This window comes from Mytilus trossulus, chromosome 7 (genome assembly GCF_036588685.1).
Source record: "Mytilus trossulus isolate FHL-02 chromosome 7, PNRI_Mtr1.1.1.hap1, whole genome shotgun sequence".
Classification (NCBI taxonomy): domain Eukaryota; kingdom Metazoa; phylum Mollusca; class Bivalvia; order Mytilida; family Mytilidae; genus Mytilus; species Mytilus trossulus.
In genome coordinates this window covers 43,937,404-43,958,832 of record NC_086379.1, presented here as the reverse complement: position 1 = coordinate 43,958,832, position 21,429 = coordinate 43,937,404, and the positions used below count along the sequence as shown (strand labels likewise).

The 21,429-nt window shown below is 31.5% G+C and overlaps 1 protein-coding gene across 1 annotated transcript in view; it reads left to right on the top strand.

Moving 5' to 3' along the window:
• Positions 1 to 476: 476 nt before the first annotated feature.
• LOC134725122 (QRFP-like peptide receptor) overlaps positions 477 to 21,429 on the top strand; it is a 49,048-nt gene continuing 28,095 nt past the window's right edge. Inside the window, exon 1 of the mRNA XM_063588676.1 lies at positions 477 to 908. Within this exon, the coding sequence (XP_063444746.1) occupies positions 554 to 908 (355 nt within the window). The 5' untranslated portion in view covers positions 477 to 553. The remainder of the gene's footprint in view (positions 909 to 21,429) is intronic.

The window sequence follows — 21,429 nt, the reverse complement described above, 5'->3', positions numbered from 1 at the left end:
TACTTCTACTTTTCTGAAAATATTTAGATATTAAATCTGATTTATTCCAATTTTATATTTTGTACTAAAACATTTGTATATTATTATTCAATTCTCGGTATTTATTTTTGTAATATTTAATTCGAGATTTACATCGATCATCGATGTGAAACAAATTAAAGCACAAATGCATTCCGAAGAATTTAAGCAGTAAAAATTGTTCAAAGATTTCATTAGCAAAACGCAGGTGTCTTTATTCAAGAAGTTTATCTTTTCCTATTATGTAATGACAATTAAGTTCATATCTTTGGCAATTTTTTTTCTTTCTTTATTCTGCATCAAACGGCATTCATTAATAACCACGCATTGATCAATGCGGCGCCATTTTATCGACACGAGTATTGGGTAATGTCGGATACCTGTTTTTGATTGGCCTGATTAGGTTGTCATTCACAGAATGTAGAAAACTAGAATGATAGTCAATGGAAATGACAGCGCAGTAGGACACAAAGGAAGATATTTAAAGGAACACAAAGTTTAATATTTTCATTGACACTTTTGGAAACTGTCAAAAATGAATTTAAGTGAGATTAGAAATGACACGAATTTAACCAATGTATTATTTGATTACGATTCCAAAGACATTGATTATCCGGGAATTTTAAAAGTTGTTCCTTTACCTGAAATTATATGGAAAGTTGCTTTATTTGTATTAATAATTTTAACTGCTGTTACGGGTAACATACTAATAATAGTTGTTGTTGCGTGGAACAAACGACTTAGAACAACAACAAATTACTACATTGTCAATCTTGCTGTTTCGGATTTACTCGTTACAATTTGGTGTTCTTGGGTGTACTTGGTAAACAATATAACAGAAGGGTTTGTTCTTGGAGCCTTCTTCTGTAAATTCAACACCTTTGCTCAAGGTATGTCATGAATAGTTATATTTTTGAATTCTTTTTTAAACCTTGTACATACGTTTCATTCCCCTAACTTTAAAGGCTCTTTATTGCATGTTGGGCGTACTATATTTAAACTCTATATATATATATCTTCAAAAATTGTTTGTTGAAGTTAAAACTGTCTGTTCATGTGCTATCCCTTATTATCAAACTGTAGTAATTTCTCACAATTTCAAAGTGATATTTATCTGTGTATTTATATATTCATGCTTAAATAAATGACATATTTGAAATCATTTGGATTTTGAAAAAAAGCAAGACAGGAGTCTTGAGTTAATAAGAAGGAAGATTAGCAACTTGGGGGAAAATAACAAAGATGACAATTTATGTAATAAAAGTTAGGATAAACTTATTAAGAAAAAAATGTCAAACCGAATAGAGTGAACAATTTAGAAGGTAGGTCAGAGATTACAATTAGAAAAATGCAGGACACAATTTTTCATCCTACCCCCCCCCCCCCCCCCTGAATTAAATGATAGCTCCCTTATTTGTCTTTATTTTTTATTTGGATTTAAAATCGTTATTTGAAGCATGCTTTGTATAAAGCACTAATTATAATAAGTAATTAACTTATGATGACCACAAACTCTTGGAGGTAGTCACAAGCACTTGTTTCAGAAAAAAGTCACACCTCTATATCTAAAAGTGAGGTAAATGCATCGATATATTTTTTTTGTGAGACAAATTCATGTTTGAATGATAAATACATGACAGGGAATTCAACCTTATCGTAATATAACTATCATATTGTAGTAATGCAAATCAGTATACTCTGGTTTGTTGTATTTTTATATTACAGTTACATGTAAATATAATTTCCATGCATTTGTATATCGTTCTATTCTACTATATTAATAATAGTGCAGTGCAACTGCATTGTGGACACTCTTCTGTAATTATTCGATTGTTCTAATAGATTGGAGTTGAGTAGGCATTCATATTTTCCCGCACAATGTTCAAGCTCCCTTGTAGAGTTATCGTTCGTTGAAAGAGAGCAAGGACCGATAACTCTGTTTAGGAGATAGCAAACGTTCTTGAAATATCCTTCCGCATGCGTTAACACAACTTTTCTACACATACATATTTCTGATTTTTACTGATATATATATATATATGCCGCGTAAAACTATTATTAATTTTTGAAATTCCATGAATGAGTTTTGTTTTTGTTTTCTTAACGGTAACAAACTAATACTGTAAGCTTCTTGCATTACCAAAACAGCTCTTCTACATATCACATATGTATCGTTTCTTTTTCCAGTGACCCCATTTATTGGTTATCACGGTAAAAAAAAAACGAATGCGCAAACATATTGTTGACACAAACGGTTTATGGCGCAAAAAGGATGCATTCACTTTAGAGTAAATGGATCGCAAACATATTGTTGGCACAAACGGTTTATGGCGCAAAAAGGATGCATTCACAGCTTTTTGGGGTTCTTTCATGAGACATAATATATTTACTAAAGAACGAATTCTAATTTCGTTTGGAAAGTAAGTCACTTAGTAGACTTTTGTTTGATAAACAAGTCAAATGAAAAATTATATAATAGTTATTGCATCATACAAGTGCAAATTATTTATCGGGTGACAATGTGTCAAGCATTATCAAACAAAATTACGATTACATATACTTATTAATTAAAAGTTTATCAAGAAAGATATAGCGTTTGAAACAATACATAACGAGCAGCATGGTCGCTTTCATTCCTAAATATTCTAACAAACAGATGAGAAAAATTAAGAAATCCTATAATTTTGAAATGTATTGACGTCACAACACTCAGGTTCTTCCTTTGATGGTCTGCAGCAAATCTTTCAATTATGTCTATGTACTTATAAATTTCAAATTCATAAAACTGCTATTTAAGCCGGATAACTAAAGATGTTCAAACACAATTATTAGTAAGAAAACAATCTTTTAAAACAGAATTATTTCTAAGTACACAAAAAATAATCCACAACAACAACTTTGAAAAACAAGATAAGACACAATGCAAACTCCTACATCGAAGCGGTCTAAAATGGTTTAAAGCGATAAGTGTTATGATACTTCTAAGCATTTGTCAATTTTTCCTTAATTTTCAGAAAATCATTATGTAATTTTGTTAAAAAATACCTTAAGGAAATAAAACATGAATATACAAGTTAATATTTAATGTCTTTCCTTAAAGTTTTTCAATCATTTGATGTAAATCTTCCATTAAGTAACAATACTGTCTCACAAATATATACAGTTTTCTATATCCCGCGTAGGTCGTGCAGGAGTTATTCCTAACTTTTGTTAAAACGCTTGTCTCCAAAAAGTTAAATTTGATAGTTTGAATTTGAAGAAAACAATAAACTTTATCTTTAGTAATCAAAAGTCCTGATTTAAAAAAAACAACATTTGACATTAAAAATTTAATCTGATTATTTGATTTGAAAGAACACAATACACTAAACAAATGATTATAGATCAATAAAAATGTATATATAATAATGGATTATTTTCAGTATAAAAGCTAGTCTAGTTCTCTGCTGATAAATGAGTCGCATGATACTATAATTCAATAAAAGGTGAAAGAGATTTGTTAATACTGATGCTAATATTATTGAGGCATTCTTAACCTATTCTTATTTACCATCAAATCCGCACGCAATTTACCAATTTGGCTTTTGGCAACAGGAAATATAACTATTCAAAAGAGACTTGAGTGATGCGAATGAAACTGTTAACATATTTTTTACATGTCTAGTTGAAAAGCTTCTAGCTTGTCTGTGAATGTTGGTGAGCATTCATTTGTTATTTTTCATAAAGTACTGTTTTCTATAAAATGTAGTGTTTCATTTTCGCGTGATGTAAATATTTTGAACTTTTGGCTCCTTTAGTCGACCGAACATTGACGCTCAATACTAAAGTTTACGACCCTCTCGCTTAAATGTTTACATAAAACATATAAATATATGTCTTATTACTAAAATTGAGAAAGGAAATGATGAATGTGTCAAACCGACGACAACCCGACCATAGAGCAGACAACAGCTGAAGGCCACCAACGGGTCTTCAATGTAGCGAGAATTCCCGTACCCGTAGGTGTCCATCAGCTGGCCCCCAAAAAAGTATGTATACTATTACAGTGATAATGGACGTCATACTAAACTCCGAATTATACACAAGAAACTAAAATTAAAAATCATACAAGACTAACAAAGGCCACAGGCTCCTGACTTGGAACAGGCACAAAATTGCGGCGGGGTTAAACTTGTTTATGAGATCTCAACCCTCCCCCTATACCTCTAGCCAATGTAGAAAAGTAAACACATAACAATACGCCCATTAAAATTCAGTTCAAGAGAAGTCCGAGTCCGATGTCAAAAGATTTAACAAAGGAAAATAAATGAAATGACAATAATACATAAATAACAATAGACTACTAGCAGTTAACTGACATGCCAGCTCCAGACCTCAATTAAACTGATTATGTCTTCATCATATGAATATCAGGCACAATCCCTCCCGTTAGGGGTTTAGTAACATACTATCATACAATTATTGAGAAGAACATAACCCGTGTCTTGCCAACAACTGTTTTTTTTAGAAATAAATGTGTTTTGTTCTGACCCTATAAGTGAATCAATTTTTAAACCAAAATATGCAATCTTTAATGACCTGACAACAGTATCGTAACTTTATCCCTTTTTAAGTCTATTTTAAGGTTTTGCTAGTGTCTGAGGTGAATACTGACATTTTTGTGCTTTATAAAGAATATTTCCATAAAAAAAATGGATGTGAAATACCTGAACATATAAGATGTCTGCATGTTGAGTTATATTTACGAATTATTTCCATAAACCGGTGATACAATTTATTAAATGTTTTGACCAGTTTGTGATATCGAAAACCCTGGTGTAATAATTTTTCAGTAATACATAAATTTCTCTCGCCAAAATCCAAAATGTTGTTACATACACGAGCGAATCGTACATTACTAGTTTATTTTTGTCATTGGATTGATGTACTTTTGGCTTATACCCTCTAGTTCTTTTTATTTAGAATTGCATACGTTTCGCATAAGTTGCAAAGGTCACGTTTAATTATTTTATTCAAATTCAAGTATGTATTTGTCTTTTTCCTCAGTCATGATATTGTTTTGTCTTCGGCTTAGAATCCCCTCTTTATGTATCTTTTGTGATATTGTCGTTGTGTTGGTTTCTCGTCGGCTTGTGACCAAGATCATTTTATTCATATGAATACACTCAAACCAAGCGATACTCTCGAAATTCCGCATATAGTTACCATCAACACTCTGTAATTTAAAAAAAAAAATTTAAGTACTTTTTTCATGATATTGTCTGTTTGTTCGTCTGTGGCTAAGTACGTCCTTTCTTTCTTTTTTCTTAATTTTATTTTTATAACTGATATGACTGAATAGTTGCATGCTGTTTGGTTTATGGCGATAATGCCACAAAAACAACAAAGTGACGAGAAATCATTATAGTAATTTCTATAGCTGTAATTGCTCTGTTCTATAAAGCTTTCAAGCTGTTTTCCCTTTGTATCATAAATATCAAGAACGCCCGCCAACAGGAAGATAATTTTCTTAGAAGATCCAATTAGGAAATATATACTTCTGTTATAGTATTTGTTTCATATTTTTCCAAAACAAAACATTTAAGAAAAATCGCAAAATTCAGAATATTCTTAGCATTTTCTCATACATATACGATATGCATAAATATAATGTCGTGTTAACCGTGTCGTGTTAATACCAGAAAGGTCAACAATGATATATTTGCTTAAATCTTCCGTATTTCAGTTATTAATTATGTACTCTTCTACTAGAGGCCGAAACTAGATCTTTTATCATCCGACTCATTAGACGGCGACACATATGATCAGTACCCGGTAGTTTATTTAAGTTGAAGAGTAAACCCTCATTTTTTTTATATTTATACTGCTGAAATGTACAGACTGGTTTGTTCATTATACCCGTAAATAGTTATCAAAGGTACAAGGATTATAGTTTAGTACGCCAGACGCGCGTTTCGTCTACACAAGACCCATCAGTGACGCTCATATCAAAATATTTATTAAGCCAAATATGTAAACAAATTGAAAAGCATTGGGGACCCAAACTTTCATTGGTTATTAATTTATTTTTATCCAAAAAAATGATTGATTGTTGGTATTTAACGCTACGTTGAGAACTCTTGACTTTATCGTAGCGGCCAGTTTAACTGTTGACTATATCGTAGCGGCCAGTTTAATTCTTGACTTTATCTTAGCGGCCAGTTTAACTCTTGACTATATCGTAGCGGCCAGTTTAACTCTTGACTATATCGTAGCGGCCAGTTTAACTCTTGACTATATCGTAGCGGCCAGTTTAACTCTTGACTTTATCGTAGCGGCCAGTTTAACTCTTGACTATATCGTAGCGGCCAGTTTAACTCTTGACTATATCGTAGCGGCCAGTTTAACTCTTGACTATATCGTAGCGGCCAGTTTTTATTGGTAGACGAAGCCAGTGTGACCGTAGACATCCAACAACATTCGACCGGAAATTTGATAATTGATAAATGGTCAAACAAATGTAAAGGTTTTTGTCAAACCTCTTTTTATTCAATTTCTTTCTTTTCTTTTCCCTTTTTTGTATTATGGCTTTTAGGTTTGTTTAGTGTCGAATAACACAAAAAGTTAAATTCTAAAACAGTATCCTTTTCAAGGAAAACATATGCCATTTAGTGTTTCTGACCATTTTAGCAGTACTTTCAAGATTTTAAAAGTCGTCACAAATCTTTCTGTATAGACACACTTTTATAAAGAGTCATTTGACCACATTGTTCTTAAAAGCTGAACGGTAGATCTTGAGATAATTTTGAGCATAGTTACTCTATCAAATATTTTGTCTTTCGGTAATTGTTTTCGAGATGCACGACAATTATTTCATGTTGCCTTATTCTCAGTACAGCCATTGGGGTCATGCTATTTACAATGCAGACATAATTGACACACCCTTATTAGTAAAGAACCAGATATATCTTGTAATCATGACCAATTTCAGTCCAGATTAGCCTGACGGCATTGAAGGGGAAACCTTTAAAAAGGTCACGACAACACGGAAGAGCGACGACGAGAGATCTCAAGTCGTAGTAATAGCTCACATGGTGCACAGGGTTAGCTACGTCAGGTTTGTACTAAAATGAGCAACACGACGGAGTCGCATGTGGAGCAGAATCTGCTTACCTTTCCGGAGCACCTACAATCATCCAGTTTTTCTTGGTGTTCGTGTTGATTACTCTTTTGTGTACTGTCGTTTGTCTGTTTGTCTGTTTTTTCCTTTTGAGCCATGGCGTTGTGAGATTATTTTCGACTTATGAGTTTGATTGTCCCTTTGGTATATTTTGCGTCTAGAAATGAAGAAATACATTTTGTAAATACTTCGCAAATTTTCTGGATATAAACTTCTTTATAATTACTTCTGGAGCCCGAAGTAGCTATTGGATTAATATCATCTGCAGATACAAGGTTTATATCACAGATGACCTACCTTTAGGCGCATTGACGTCATAACAACTAGAATTTGTCATTGAAGTATAAGCCAAAATGATTAAAGTTGATATGTGTTTATGATAGGTCAGATAAAAAAAGAGGAGCAGACATGTGATAGAATCTTACATGATCAATTTATTAACCGACATTTATTTAATTTTCGTACTGCTTGAAGCAGCAATTTATTTTTAGTTTAACCTCCACCTCTACCTCAAATATTAGGAACACGTTTTAATGAATTTACAACCGATGATAATTTGAAATCAAAACCAGCTACACAAATAGCCAAAAACCATTAATATATGTCAATGGTTTAGTAATGACAGCGTTAGACATTTGTTCCTGTCGTTGGGAAATATTGTCCAATAATATTTGTAAAAGGCAGGTGTCAAGAGACTGATTTGTCTATCGTTAAAAGGTAATATTACATTAAATGTTTTCTAGACCAGACGCCAAATGAATTTCTAGTGCAATTCTCAAAGTAATGTATGATGAAATCTAGCTAATTCAATAAATAGCTATGTTATGGCCTATCGTTTTGTGAAAACGAATGTGAAGTACTCTGATATACATGAACAGTTTTTTTTTATATTCGTGTAAAATGATTGACGTAGGATACTAATTTCAGAGAGAAAAAGAGAGAAGACATTTGAACATTAAATGATGGGGCAAATTTGATGACTATTCTCTCTCACTGGTCCAGTAGTCAGTTCTTATGTCTTGACATGAATATCATTAATATTGTCAAACTTATAAACTATCTGTTTTCAAACCTTTGAGATTTCGAAAAACTAATGATTTTTACACAAGAAATACATCACTATTATAGCAGTATTTGGAAAAAACGTTAAAGAATTTGCGGTTCTCAATGCATCGTACTTTATTTGGCCTATTTTGAATCGAACGTCACTATTGAGTCTTCTGTAGATCAAACACTCATCTGTCGTACGAACTTTAATTTCTAGCAATTTGATGAGTTTATTGCCAAGAATTGGATATTAATGTACAAAATAGTAATGATTTAACGTCACCTGCTTGTGGTACAAATATTTAATACATATTTTCCTTGACCAGATACCAATACATAAACTAGCAAACCAAGGTTATAACCAGAGTCAACGTCTACAATACAAAATGTTTTATAGGCACAATCACCACAGTGGTTAGTGTTACAATGATTATATCGCCAGTAGTTTTCTATATATAAATGTATTGACCAGCATGGAATCTATTATTTATGGTACATTTATGATACTACTATAGTCTCTGTGATTTACAGCTTGACAATTTCTTGCCAATTGTTGAATGAGTTTCATTGACATTTGTTTCACATGTCGTCCATTCATATCGTGTATATCTAATGTCATGAACTTGAATGGGTGCTAATTTTACTTCTGGCAAGACTCATTTGCCTGTTTTTTTTACCTCTTGTGTGTTCTTATTCCTTGTGTATGGTTTTACATCTCTTGTGTGTTCCTATCCCTTTTATGTGTTTTTATATCAATTGTGTGTTCTTATTGGTGTGCTGTCTTTGACATTTCGACTTCGACTTCGCGAACCTATTCTGTCGGTTTGGTATCGTATGAATTTCATAAAACTACTGATTATAGTTTAACTACGCAACTTCTAAATCTTGATTAACCTTAAGATTCTGTTTTTTTCCTAATCTTCATTGATTTGAGTATTCAAATTCCTTGTTGTTATGATCAAATTTAAGACAGATACACTATTTGTAGACCTTATGGGACGCGGTTCAAATTAAAAGGTACAGTTTTACAATTGTTTTGTTCACAAGGTCTTAATAAGAATTACATACGATGCACTAAAGTGTAAGTTATGTTGATAACATGTGAACAGAAACTAACATTTCCTTCTCCAAAAAAGTAATGATTTTGACTGGGCACTTTTTTCAACCCGCCCCATGTTTTTCATCATATTTCTTTGGATTTCACTTTTAACAAATAGAACAAGAAAACTGTTGATTAAAGAACATTTAGAGCATTTTCTGCCAACATTGCTCTCTATGTCTAATTTACCCAATTAATCTGAATCGTAGTGTTGCAAACGTTTACTACAGTAGTACACTAGGTCAGTATTTTGATCGTGAAATGTAGATTGCACGGTCCAATAAGCCAAGAATGTTTCATATACTTTATTTTTAAAACGCAGGAATCTTTACAACCTTTCATTGTAAAAAGAAAATAGAGCCTTTTTTATATTTGAAAATGTGATTGACCTCTTCATTTCATCTATAAGCACTTTAATTCATACGAACTTTCATATATGTTTTTTGCAAATGTTTCCCTCTCCAACGGGCGATTGACCTTTTTCAAATTCATTCGCCTATAGGCACTATGATTTATACGCGCTTCCGTATATGCTTTTGCAAATGTATAACTCTCCAATTTCAGTTTTGTAATCCAATAATCGCTGTAATGTAATTATCGCCTCAAATATACATTTAAACGATTTTTTTTCAAAAGAAAACGTAAAAAAGACCCAAAATGAAGCCTAAAAAAGTAGATTGAACGATTATACAATTACATTTATCAATTACTAAAAATCCAAAAATATGTTGAATCCGATACTACGAAAAACAATAATCTGATTGACCTATCTTTGGGAATAACCAATATTCAGGCAAAAAAAATCTCAGTAAACAATGAGAATGATGGATCAGTTGACCTTGTGGAATGATAAACAAATGAGGTGTTGACCTATTATAAAGACACACCAATGAATTTCTATGTAAGGAAAAAACATTGTATCTGCAAAACGTTTTTTCCAATCTTTGACTGAGTTAAACACATTATATGTATGAGATGTAGTCTTCTGATACCCGAGTGGCGTCAGCCCCGAAGACATGAGACAACTACATTGGACATACATGTTAAACATTATTATTCTATCTTTTCTCTTGTTCTTAAAAGAGCAATTAGTGTTGATAAAACCGGAATTATGTCATACATACAAATTTATTTGAAAAAGAAACTGCCTTCCTTCACTAGTCCATAAGACTTATTATTAGTTAATGCATCAAACTCAATATTAAAAGTCCAATTCATCAATAATTTTCCAGATGCAGTAATACTTTTAAAAACTGTTCCATATTTTATAATTTGGAATCAAATCTTAATCGTGTCTTATTTCCATGCAGCAAATTGATACTTTATCGCTGGTTTTGCATGGCAATATAAATTGTGTAATATCTTGTATCTTCTGATTTAATTGCCTAAAATGTGAACTTTTTGTTGATTAATGATAACACTACTATGTAAATTATTAAAATTATTATATAATATAAAGATTCTGGTATCTTAATTTCATAAGGACACACATCCAAAACTTATATCATGATTTTACATTGTACAATTTACCTTGTAAATATCTTGTCTCTTCTGATTTATTTGCCAAAAACATGAACATTTTGTTGATTGAGGATAACACTTCTATGTAGATCATTGAATTATTATATAATATTAATATTAATAATACAAAGATTCGGGTATCTTAATGTCATGAGGAAACACTCATCCAAAATACATACCGATTTGCTTCTCAGATGGAATTTTCTTCATAAGTGTACATTAAAAAAATACTTTCTTTCATCAGCCTATAAACTCAATTAAAAGTCTAATTCATTTAATGTTACATTAGATTTCTAGAAATTTTGTTACATATTCGCCATTAATGTCAAATTGTAGACAAAATTAAAAAAAAACTAACACGCAATCGCCTGCAGTAATTAAACTTGTCAACTGCCTATTCACCCAATACACAAAAGACGACAAAGTTACTAATGCATACTTTTTTTAACATTTAAACTAGAGATTAAAATGAGCACGCTATAAAATCGACTAAAATGTAAACTTTAACAATCATTTCAAGACAACAGGTAGAACATATAAAAAAGAAGATGTGGCAGTATTGCCAAGAGACAACTATCAACAAAAGACCAAAATGACGCAGACATTAACAACTATAGGTCATCGTACGGCCTTCAAAAATGAGCAAAGCCCATGCCGCATAGTCAGTTATAAAAGGCCCCGATAAGACAATGTAAAACAATTCAAACGAGAAACTAATGGCCTTATTTATTTTAAAAAATGAAAGAAAGGCATCTTCGCGTATGATGATGACGATGGCTATTTATCGTCCCGTGACAAATTTAATGCATAATCAGGACATAACAATTTACTCGATGTGAGTAATTGTCTATGAATCATGATTCGAACCTGACCGTCACGCCGAGCTATTTCTAAGAAGAAATTCCACAACTTCCGAACACACTTTTTTGACTCCTGACCAACCAGCATTTGCTCTTACTCGAATTATGAATGAAAGGAGATACGGTGTACTAGTATACATCAATGCGACAGCAATCCTAGCAAGATAGATCAGTATATTAATATCTTCTGTTAAATATTTGAAAAAAAAAGAATATTGAATGATTGCAATCCAGGGCGTACATCGCAAACAGGATCAATCAGAACAAAGATTAGATCGATCTTGTTTATTTCTTCATCCTATTATATAAAAATGTATCGTAGTATAAAGGTTTGATTTGAAGATGAAATTTAGATCTTTTTCCCAGAAAAAAATGAAATGAACATGTTGTTTTCTAAATTGAAAAATAAAGGCAAAAGTATTAACTGCTGTTCAAAAGACATAAATCTGTTGAGAAAAAATAAATACGGGTTACAAACTAAAACCAAGAGAACACATCAACTATAAGAGGTAAATAACGAAACAATGAAGTGCAACAAAAACAAACAACAATACAACACACACAGAGAACGAAATATAAGAAAGGAACACCTATTTTGCTGACTTGGTACAGGACGTTTTTACGAAAAAATGGTGGGTTGAACATGGTTTTGTGGCTAGCCAAACTCACTTTTTATGGCAATGTAAATATTACACTTAAACGAAAACATTACATGCAAGTCACTACAGTACAAATAAATGCTTGGATTTAACAAAACTAGAAGTGAACAACATAGTATAAAAATTTACGCGTGCCATCAGCAAATATTATAATCATTACAAAATTGATTAATATCAGGAATGATAAGTTTTAAACTACTTAGTTACGATATCCAATTGTAGTACTAATTTATCGTAGGACATGCAGAAAACACGTCTGTTCGGAACAAATCTTAACTTAAGTAGCTCTATGCATAAGGGTCCGGGCATTTAGAATAATACATTACAAAAAATCCTTCAATATTAACGGATGGAGATAAGTTAAAAAAAATTAAAAATAAAATATTGTCAGATTAAATAGAACTTGAATTTAAACAGCAAATTTATTAACAAACACTATCCGTATTTATATGCCAGTTTTAAAGTACTGGGGGTTCAGAGAAAACAAACTGAACATAAAGTTCTTTGATGATTGATAAGGATGGGTAGATTAAGAGCGTTGAAAAACGGTCCTTATACAACTTATGCAGTATGTTTGACCATTTTTGAAAAGGAGCTGCCGAAAGGGAACATGTTGAGAATATTCTGTGGCGATTTACCAGGGATTGATAAAGCTGGACAATTACACAGCAACAGTTTTTTCTTAATATTGCCATTTTCGTTTAATTTGTCTTGCACTTTCTTCAATTATCAAAGGGCATCTATCCGTTATGATTTTACTGTGCAATATATGAATAAAAGTTTTACCACCAGAGAAAAGTGGTTGTCCAACGGTTTTGACCACTGAAATGAACAAAAAGGACAAACACAGTTTTTTGGTTTCTTTTTAAAAAAAGGTTTAAGAATTTTATAACGACTGCAAATTAACAACCGACACCATCTACGCAAATAGCCAAAAACATTTTTCACACAATTATTAGTAATTACAGCAATAGTCATTCGTTCCTGCGGTTGGGAAATATTGTCCAATGGTATTTGTAAAACGAATGTGTCAAGAGACTGATTTGTCTATCGTTAAAACGTTATATTGCATTAAATGTTTTTTAGTCCAGACGCCGAATGAATTAAATGTGCAATACTAAATGTAATGTATGATGAAATCTGGCTTATTGAATAAACGTCTGTTTTATGAGCTAACTTTTTGTGAAAATGAATGTCAAGTACTCTGTTATACATCGGAAGTTTTTACATACGGGTGTAAAATGATTGACATAGGATATTAATTTCAGAGAGAAAGAGAGAGAAAATTATCTAATTTCAAACCTTTGAATTTTCGAAAAACTTCGATTTTTTAACCAAGGAATAGATTACTATAGCTGTATTTGGTAAACAATTACGAAATGTGCGGTCCTTATCAAATTCAACTTCGTACTTTGTTTGGTCTTTTGATAATCGATCGTCATTGTTGAGTTATCTGTAGACAAAACACGCATCTGCAGTACACATTTTAAATTCTGAAATTAATAATGAGTTTATTACCAAGAATTGCATTTCTTGTACAAAAAAGTAATAAATTTACGTCACCTGCTTGTGGTGTAAATGTTTTATACAGTTTTCCCTTGACCAAATTCCATCAGATAAACTAGGCAAACCAAGATTATAAAGAGTCAACATCTACAATACAAAATGTTATATAGCTACACTCACTACAGGGGTTAGTGTTACAATGATTAGATCGCCAGTAATTGTCTATATATATAAATGCATTGACCAGCATGGAATCTATTGTTTATGGTGAATTTGAGAATGGAAATGGGGAATGTGTCAAAGAGACAACAACCCGACCATAGAGCAAACAACAGCAGAAGGTCACCAACAGGCCTTTAATGCAACGAGAAATTCCCGCACCCAAAGGCGTCCTCCAACTGCCCCCAAACAAATATTTACTAGTTCAGTGATAATGAACGCCATTTAAAACTCCAAATTGTACACAAGAAACTAAAAATTAAAATAAAACAAGACTAACAAAGGCCAGAGACTCCTGGCTTGGGACAGGCGCAATAATGCGGCGGGGATAAACATATGTGTGAGATCTCAACCCTCCCTCTATACCTCTAGCCAATGCAGTAAAGTAAACGCATAACAATACGCACATTAAAATTGAGTTCAAGAGAAGTACGAGTCTGATGTCTGAAGATGTAATCAAAGAAAATAAACAAAATGATACAGTTTTGTTACTACTACGGTCGCTGGGGTTTACAGTTTGACTATTTCCTGACTATTTTTGAATGAGTTTCATTGATGCATATTCTACATCTCGTCCATTCATTTTGCCTTGCTTTTTCTTATACCTCTTGTGTGGTCTTATTCTTGATAATACGTTTTAAACCTTTTGTGTGTTTTTATATCTCATATGCGTTCTTATTCGAGTGCTATCCTTGTCCTTTCTACTTCGTTTTTATCATCAGTTAGTTTGGTATCGAGTGAATAATATTTCATATACTAGTATACTACTTATGAATAGTTTTGCTACACATTTTCTGATTGAAAGTGAACGAAAGTCAAAACTTATCCTTTGAGTTTTCTTTATCTTCATTCATTTGAGTATTCAAAATTATTAGTAATTGGTTTGGTCAAATTTCAGACAGTTATACTTTCCCCAGAATTTAGGGAATGGGGCCAAAATTGGTGGTACAGATTAACCATTTTTTTTCACAAGGTCTTAATAGAAAATACATACAACGCACATAATTGTAAATGACGGTATATTGATAACATAAGAACAAAAACAAACGTTACCTTCGAAACAATATTAAAATTTGGAGGGACACTTGTTTATCCCTTCCCAACGTTTTGTCATATTTCTTTAGTTTTCTTCTTTAACAAAATGAACATGAATACTGTTGGTTTCATATCATTTAGATAAATTTCTGCTAACATTGCGTTCTGACAGTCTATTTGAATCCATTAAGCCAAGTGGGTTTTTTTTTTACTTTATTTTCAAGGAGTAGAAATCTTAACAACCTTTCATTGTACAATTAAAAAAGATCCTTTATATTTTTGAAATGTTATTGACCTTTTCAATTCGCCTATAAGCACTATTAGTATACGAACTTCCTCTTTTGCAAATGTATCACTCTTCAATTTCAGATTTGCAATCCAATAATCGCTTCATGGACGCTTTAATGTAATAATCGGCACAAATGTAAATCTTTACGACTTCTTTCAAAAGAAAACGTAAAAAAACCCAAAATGAAACCTACTAAAGTAGATTACACGATGATACAATTATATTTATCAATTACAAAATTTCCAAAAATACAATGATTCCAATACTTATAAACATATGATCGGGTTGACCTATCTTAGGGAATAACCAATATCTAGGCAAAAAAATCTCATTAAACAATGAAAATGATGGATCAGTTAACCTTGTAGAATGATAAACAAAGGAGTTGCTGACCTATTATAAAGACACATCAATGAGTTTTTATGTTAGGAAAATACATTGTATCTGCAAAACGTTTTTCCAATCTTTGACTGAGTTAAACACATTATATGTATGAGATGTAGTCTTCTGATATCCGAGCGGCGTCAGCCACGAAGATATGAGACACAAACATCGGACATACATAGAAAATATAAATTATTATTTAATTGTTTCGCTTGTTATTGAAAGTGCAATTAGAGTTGATAAAACTGGAATTATGTCATTATATTGAATTGTCCAGATGCAGTAACACATTTATAAGCTGTTTTATCTTTATAGATTTGGAATTAAGTCTTTTTTCCAGACAACATATTCATATCTTATCACTGATTTTGTATGACAATATGAATCATGTAATTTCTTGTCTATTCTTATATTTTTGTCAAAATATGTAAACATTTTTGTTGTAAATGATAAAATGTCTATGTTAATTATTTAAGAATTGTTATATAATATAAAGATTGTGTATCTCAATTTCATGAGGACATACACATCCAAAATAATATATCATGAAGATACATTGTACAATGAATCATGTAATATCGTGTCATTTATGGTTTCTTTGCAAAAAAAAGGTGAATCCTTTTGTTGATAAATGATAACACTTCTATATATATTATTAAATTATTATATGATACAAAGATTCTGATACCGTAATGTCATGAGGACACACTCTCATCCTAAATAACATATGAAGATTAGACATTGTACATGCAGCTACATAACGACTTCTTCTCACATGGAATATCTTGGAAAAGTTTATATTTAAATTTATTTGAAAAAAAACTGCGTTATTTCACTAGTTAGTAAGACTAATGCATCAAACTCAATAAAAGGTCCAATTCGTTTATTTTTTACAAAAATGCTACATATTCGCCTTTAATGTCAAATTGTAGACCAAAAAAAAGGAAAATCTCACACGCCATCGCCTGCAGTAATTAAACTTGTCACCTGCCTATTCACCCAATACACAAAAGACGACAAAGTTGCCAATGCATACTTTATTTAACATTTAAAACTAGAAATTAAAATGAACACGATATAAAATCGACTTGTAATAGTAAATTTTAACTATCATTTCAAGACAACAGGTAAACATTTAAAGGCATATCACCGTATACTGATGATGACGGAGACTGTTTATCGTCCAGTGGCACATTCAATGCATAATCAGAATGAGAACAAATTATGTTTTGTGAGTAATTCTCTATGAATTATGAGTTTTTCATGACCGTCTCGTCGAGCGATTTAAAACATGGAAGCTGACATTGAAGACATGCCACCACTTCAGTCACACTATTCTGACTTTTGGCCAATCAGTATTAGCTGTTACTTGTCTACTTTAGACAAAATTGACTTTTACAAGTAATGTCAATTTTACACATGTTTTTTTTTATACAAAACAAATATGCAAAAGCTTTACCCTAAAAAGATATGATATCAGACATGTTCATAAAAAATAATACATTTTGTACGATCTGTCTTTTTGTGTAAAGCTTTTATTTAGATAATCACTATAAAAAAATCCAACGTTTTTGCAGTTTTGCACCAAACTCATGAACTCTGATGACAAATATGAATGAGAGGAGATGTGGTACACACACCAATGAGACAGCAACCCTAATAAAATAATCTTGTAGGTCGTCTCCTTTTACAGATTTGAAAAAGAATATTGAATGAATGCGATAATATCGATGACAATAGCTATACTCACTCTAAGCTTACATCGCACATAGGATCAGACACAACAAAGATTAGATCGATCTCGTTTATTTCTTTATCCTATTATATACAAATGTATTATAATTCCAAGGTTTGATTTGCAGATGAAATTTAGATCCTTTCCAAGGAAAATATTGGAATGAACATTTTGTTATCTTAATTGAAAATTAAAGGCAAAAGTATTAACTGCTGTTCAAAAGTCATAAGTCTGTTGAGAGAAAACAAATCCGGGTTACAAACTAAAACCAAGGGAAACATATCAACTATAAGAGGAAAATAACGAAACAATGAAATGCAACAAAAACAAACGATAAAATTAAAATTGAGAAAAAGAAATAGGGAATGTGTCAAAGCGACAACAACCTAACCATAGAGCAGACAACAGCCGAAGGCCACCAACGGGTCTTCAATGTAGCGAGAAACTCCAGCACCCGGAGGCGTCCTTCAGCAACACCGCAACACTAACAGAAACGAACCATATGACAGGAACTGCCATTTATCTGCCTTTGTACAGGACATTGCAAGAAGAAAATGGTGTTGTGGCTAGCCAAACCTCGCGCTTTTATGGCAATGTTAAATATAACACTTAAAAGGAAAACATTACATAAAAGGACTAAAGTACAAATAAATGCTTGGTTTTTACAAAATTATAATTGAAAAGAATAGTATAAAAATTAACGCGTGCCATCATCAAATTTTACAATCATTATAAAGTTGATTAAGATCAGGGATGATATGTTTTAAATTACTTAGTTCAGATTTCCAATTGTAGTACTAATTTATCGTAGGACATGTAGAAAATACGTCTGTTCGGAACAAATCTTACGTTAAGAAGCTTTGTGCATACGGGTCCTGGCTTTTAAAATGTTGCTTTACATTGCATTGATAAGTTGTAAAATCAAGTATGAAATTTTGTCAGATTAAATAAAACTTGAATTTAAGCACCATTAAAATTGTCAAAGGACAGACACAATTTTAGCGTTTTGTATTAGGAATATTAGCTGGTACCAGTAAATTTTCTTAAAGAACCAACATGAGAAAAAGATTTTGAGAACTCTGTGTAACACTTTCAAGCAATATCATATGTAGACATCACTAAAGGCAAAATACACGAATCAGGAATTGACATAATTGTACTTAAAATAGCGTAAGGAAAATCCCTTGTTGTTTCATTCACACCTTGAATGGAAACTAATATCTCTATACACATTTTTTAGAAAATAGCTAGCGCCATTGTGCCCAATAAACACTTCCTGTTTGGAATTTGTCATTAGCATAGTCGGTGTGTGTTTAAATATCTGAACACTGGTAATCTATTATTACAGACAATTTTTTATAACGCACCGGAATGAATTAATTTAGCATCACGGGATTTGTTGTTTTTTTGTCACATATTCTGATTGCATATATCCTCTAATACAACTACTGTCGATCGAAATGTCAATTTTCTTGACAGATATAATCTCAAATTAAAAGTCATGAAAGTTATTTGCATATGCCTTTTTTCTACTTAATACGTATTGTGAAGAATAATTGACATATAGGCTTGACAATGATGGTAAGCTTCTTTTGGAATGAAAGTGAATATTGTAATTAAAACACTTTTACATCTTTATGCTATAAATTATAATTCTTAATAAATTTAAGCCATCAATGGAATATGTAAAAAAGCATTGTGTGTGTTTACAGTTTTATATGTTCTTTGATCTTGGTAGTTATTTTTCGCGATTGAATTGTTTTACAGTAGTCATGCCAGGGACTTTAAGTGTTAGCTTTTTAGTACGGGATTTGTTAATTGTTTAAGACCAAACAGTGATCTCTAGGTAAAATATTCACCGTCATTGGATTCTGGTGGAAAGTTGAGATAGACAATCATACAACAACTTATCTTTAAATTACTTTGATTCATGTAAAAAGTACATATACAAAGAAAGGCACGTTGATGCTTATTAACCGTGATTTAAAAAAAATCAAGATTTCTATGACAATGATAAAAAGAAAAAAAAGTATTAAAACAAAGATCAAATGTTTCCCTGTAGTAATGACAATATTATACGAGAGAGTATTCGTTATAATTTTATGGAAGCTATTGAAAACCAGTTGTTGACTTAATTGTATATTGAATCGTTTATCATACGAATAATTGCCGTGTTTACTTGATTTTAGAAAATACAATAGTATGATGTGAGTCCCAAGTTAATCACTCTCAAATCAAAGCATGAACAAAAGACATTTGTTAATATCTATCTTACTTTAAAGAACTTGCATTTGCAATACGATTGTTCTGTCGAACTATAAGCATGGCTTGTTTTTTGTATTAAAAAAAAAATAATAAAAAAAAATTAAACAGAACAAAAACATTTGACAAAAGACAGATTCAATGTCAAATAGTTTCTACTTTATTTAAAGATGCATGAAAACTATTATGTGCAGTATTGATCTTTAGATGATTATTTAATAGGACACTCATTTAACAATACTGAAATTTCCAATAAGTCATCTGACATTCTGGAGAGATGCATTTGACAATGTATACAATAACGTATTAACTTTTGGCTGCTGATGATCAGAAAAGAAAATACTTCAACTGCAATTATTTTCACTATGTGACTAATCGCAAAATAACGAGTCTTTTTCGAAGAATTAAAATCTTTTTTCTGAAGTACAAACAACCCGACATCAATCCATCAAAGAAAACATTTCTATTTTTTCCCTAATCTAACGAATATGAACAAGCATATTCAATACAAAAGCTAGAAACTCATTACGAAATAAACGATTAAATGCATCATTTTATGTCAGCATCAGTGCCTCGCTTTAGTACTATTTGCATTCCTCTTTAAATATTTATATATGAATTATTTTACGGCAATGTATTTTCGAACTTTTCAGACCGATTAGATTGAAATCCTACAAATCCAGTCTGGTCTATCATTTTCGTGTTGTTTAGAAGATTATGAGAAATTGTGTTAAGTGTCAAGTGATTAATATTACCTGCATTTTAGAAGAAAAAAACCCTGTTAAATTGCAATATGAAATCAGATCTAGATTAGACCAACACACTTAAACCTATTTTTACCGTGCTTAGTGCACAAGGTATCAGTGTCATTGATGGTATGGAAAACACAATTCGAACTGTGCAGCTTTTGTTTTTTCTCCTAATCATCGCTTGCGTACTGGAAAAGCTGCTCTTCACAAATTTCTAAGTGTTTTGTTGGACCTGGCCAAGAGTCAAATCAATGACCTCTCACACTCGAGGCAGTCACGGGACAACGAAAGTGGTTAAATTTACCTAGAAGGAAAATAAAAAGAAAAACTTGAATATATATAAGATTAGCTTTTTCAGGTTAAAATATAAAAAGAGCCGCTTTTGAATTTAAAATTAAAGATTTAATTTTAAGATTCATCATCTGAATAAAAAAAAGTCCTGGATTCTAAAAAAATTAATAATTGGAAATGAACGATCTGCAATAAATGTTTAGTGTTTTGTCGTTAAATATTGCTTAGTTTGGACGATTTATCAATGAGTTCCAATACTCATGTATATATATAGTAAAATTGATATGCAATGTCCATTAACAAAACCGTCTGAAAATTGTTTTCTCTACAAAACAATAAAACAGCAATTAAAACGTAAAGAATGCTTTAAAATTGTATATAAACAAGTAGTAAGATTACTATTTTTAGTAACATTATGTGTTAAATCATCTGGTCTGTTCAGAGAAAGTACATCAATATGTTCAGTTATAAATGTTCTGATTGAAACATGTGACGCTGCCAGTTAAAACATTAACTTTTATGTTTATTGTCTGTGTGTTATTATCTAAGTTTGCCAGTCCTCCAGTACTAGTATATACGATTTTTTTCTGTTATCT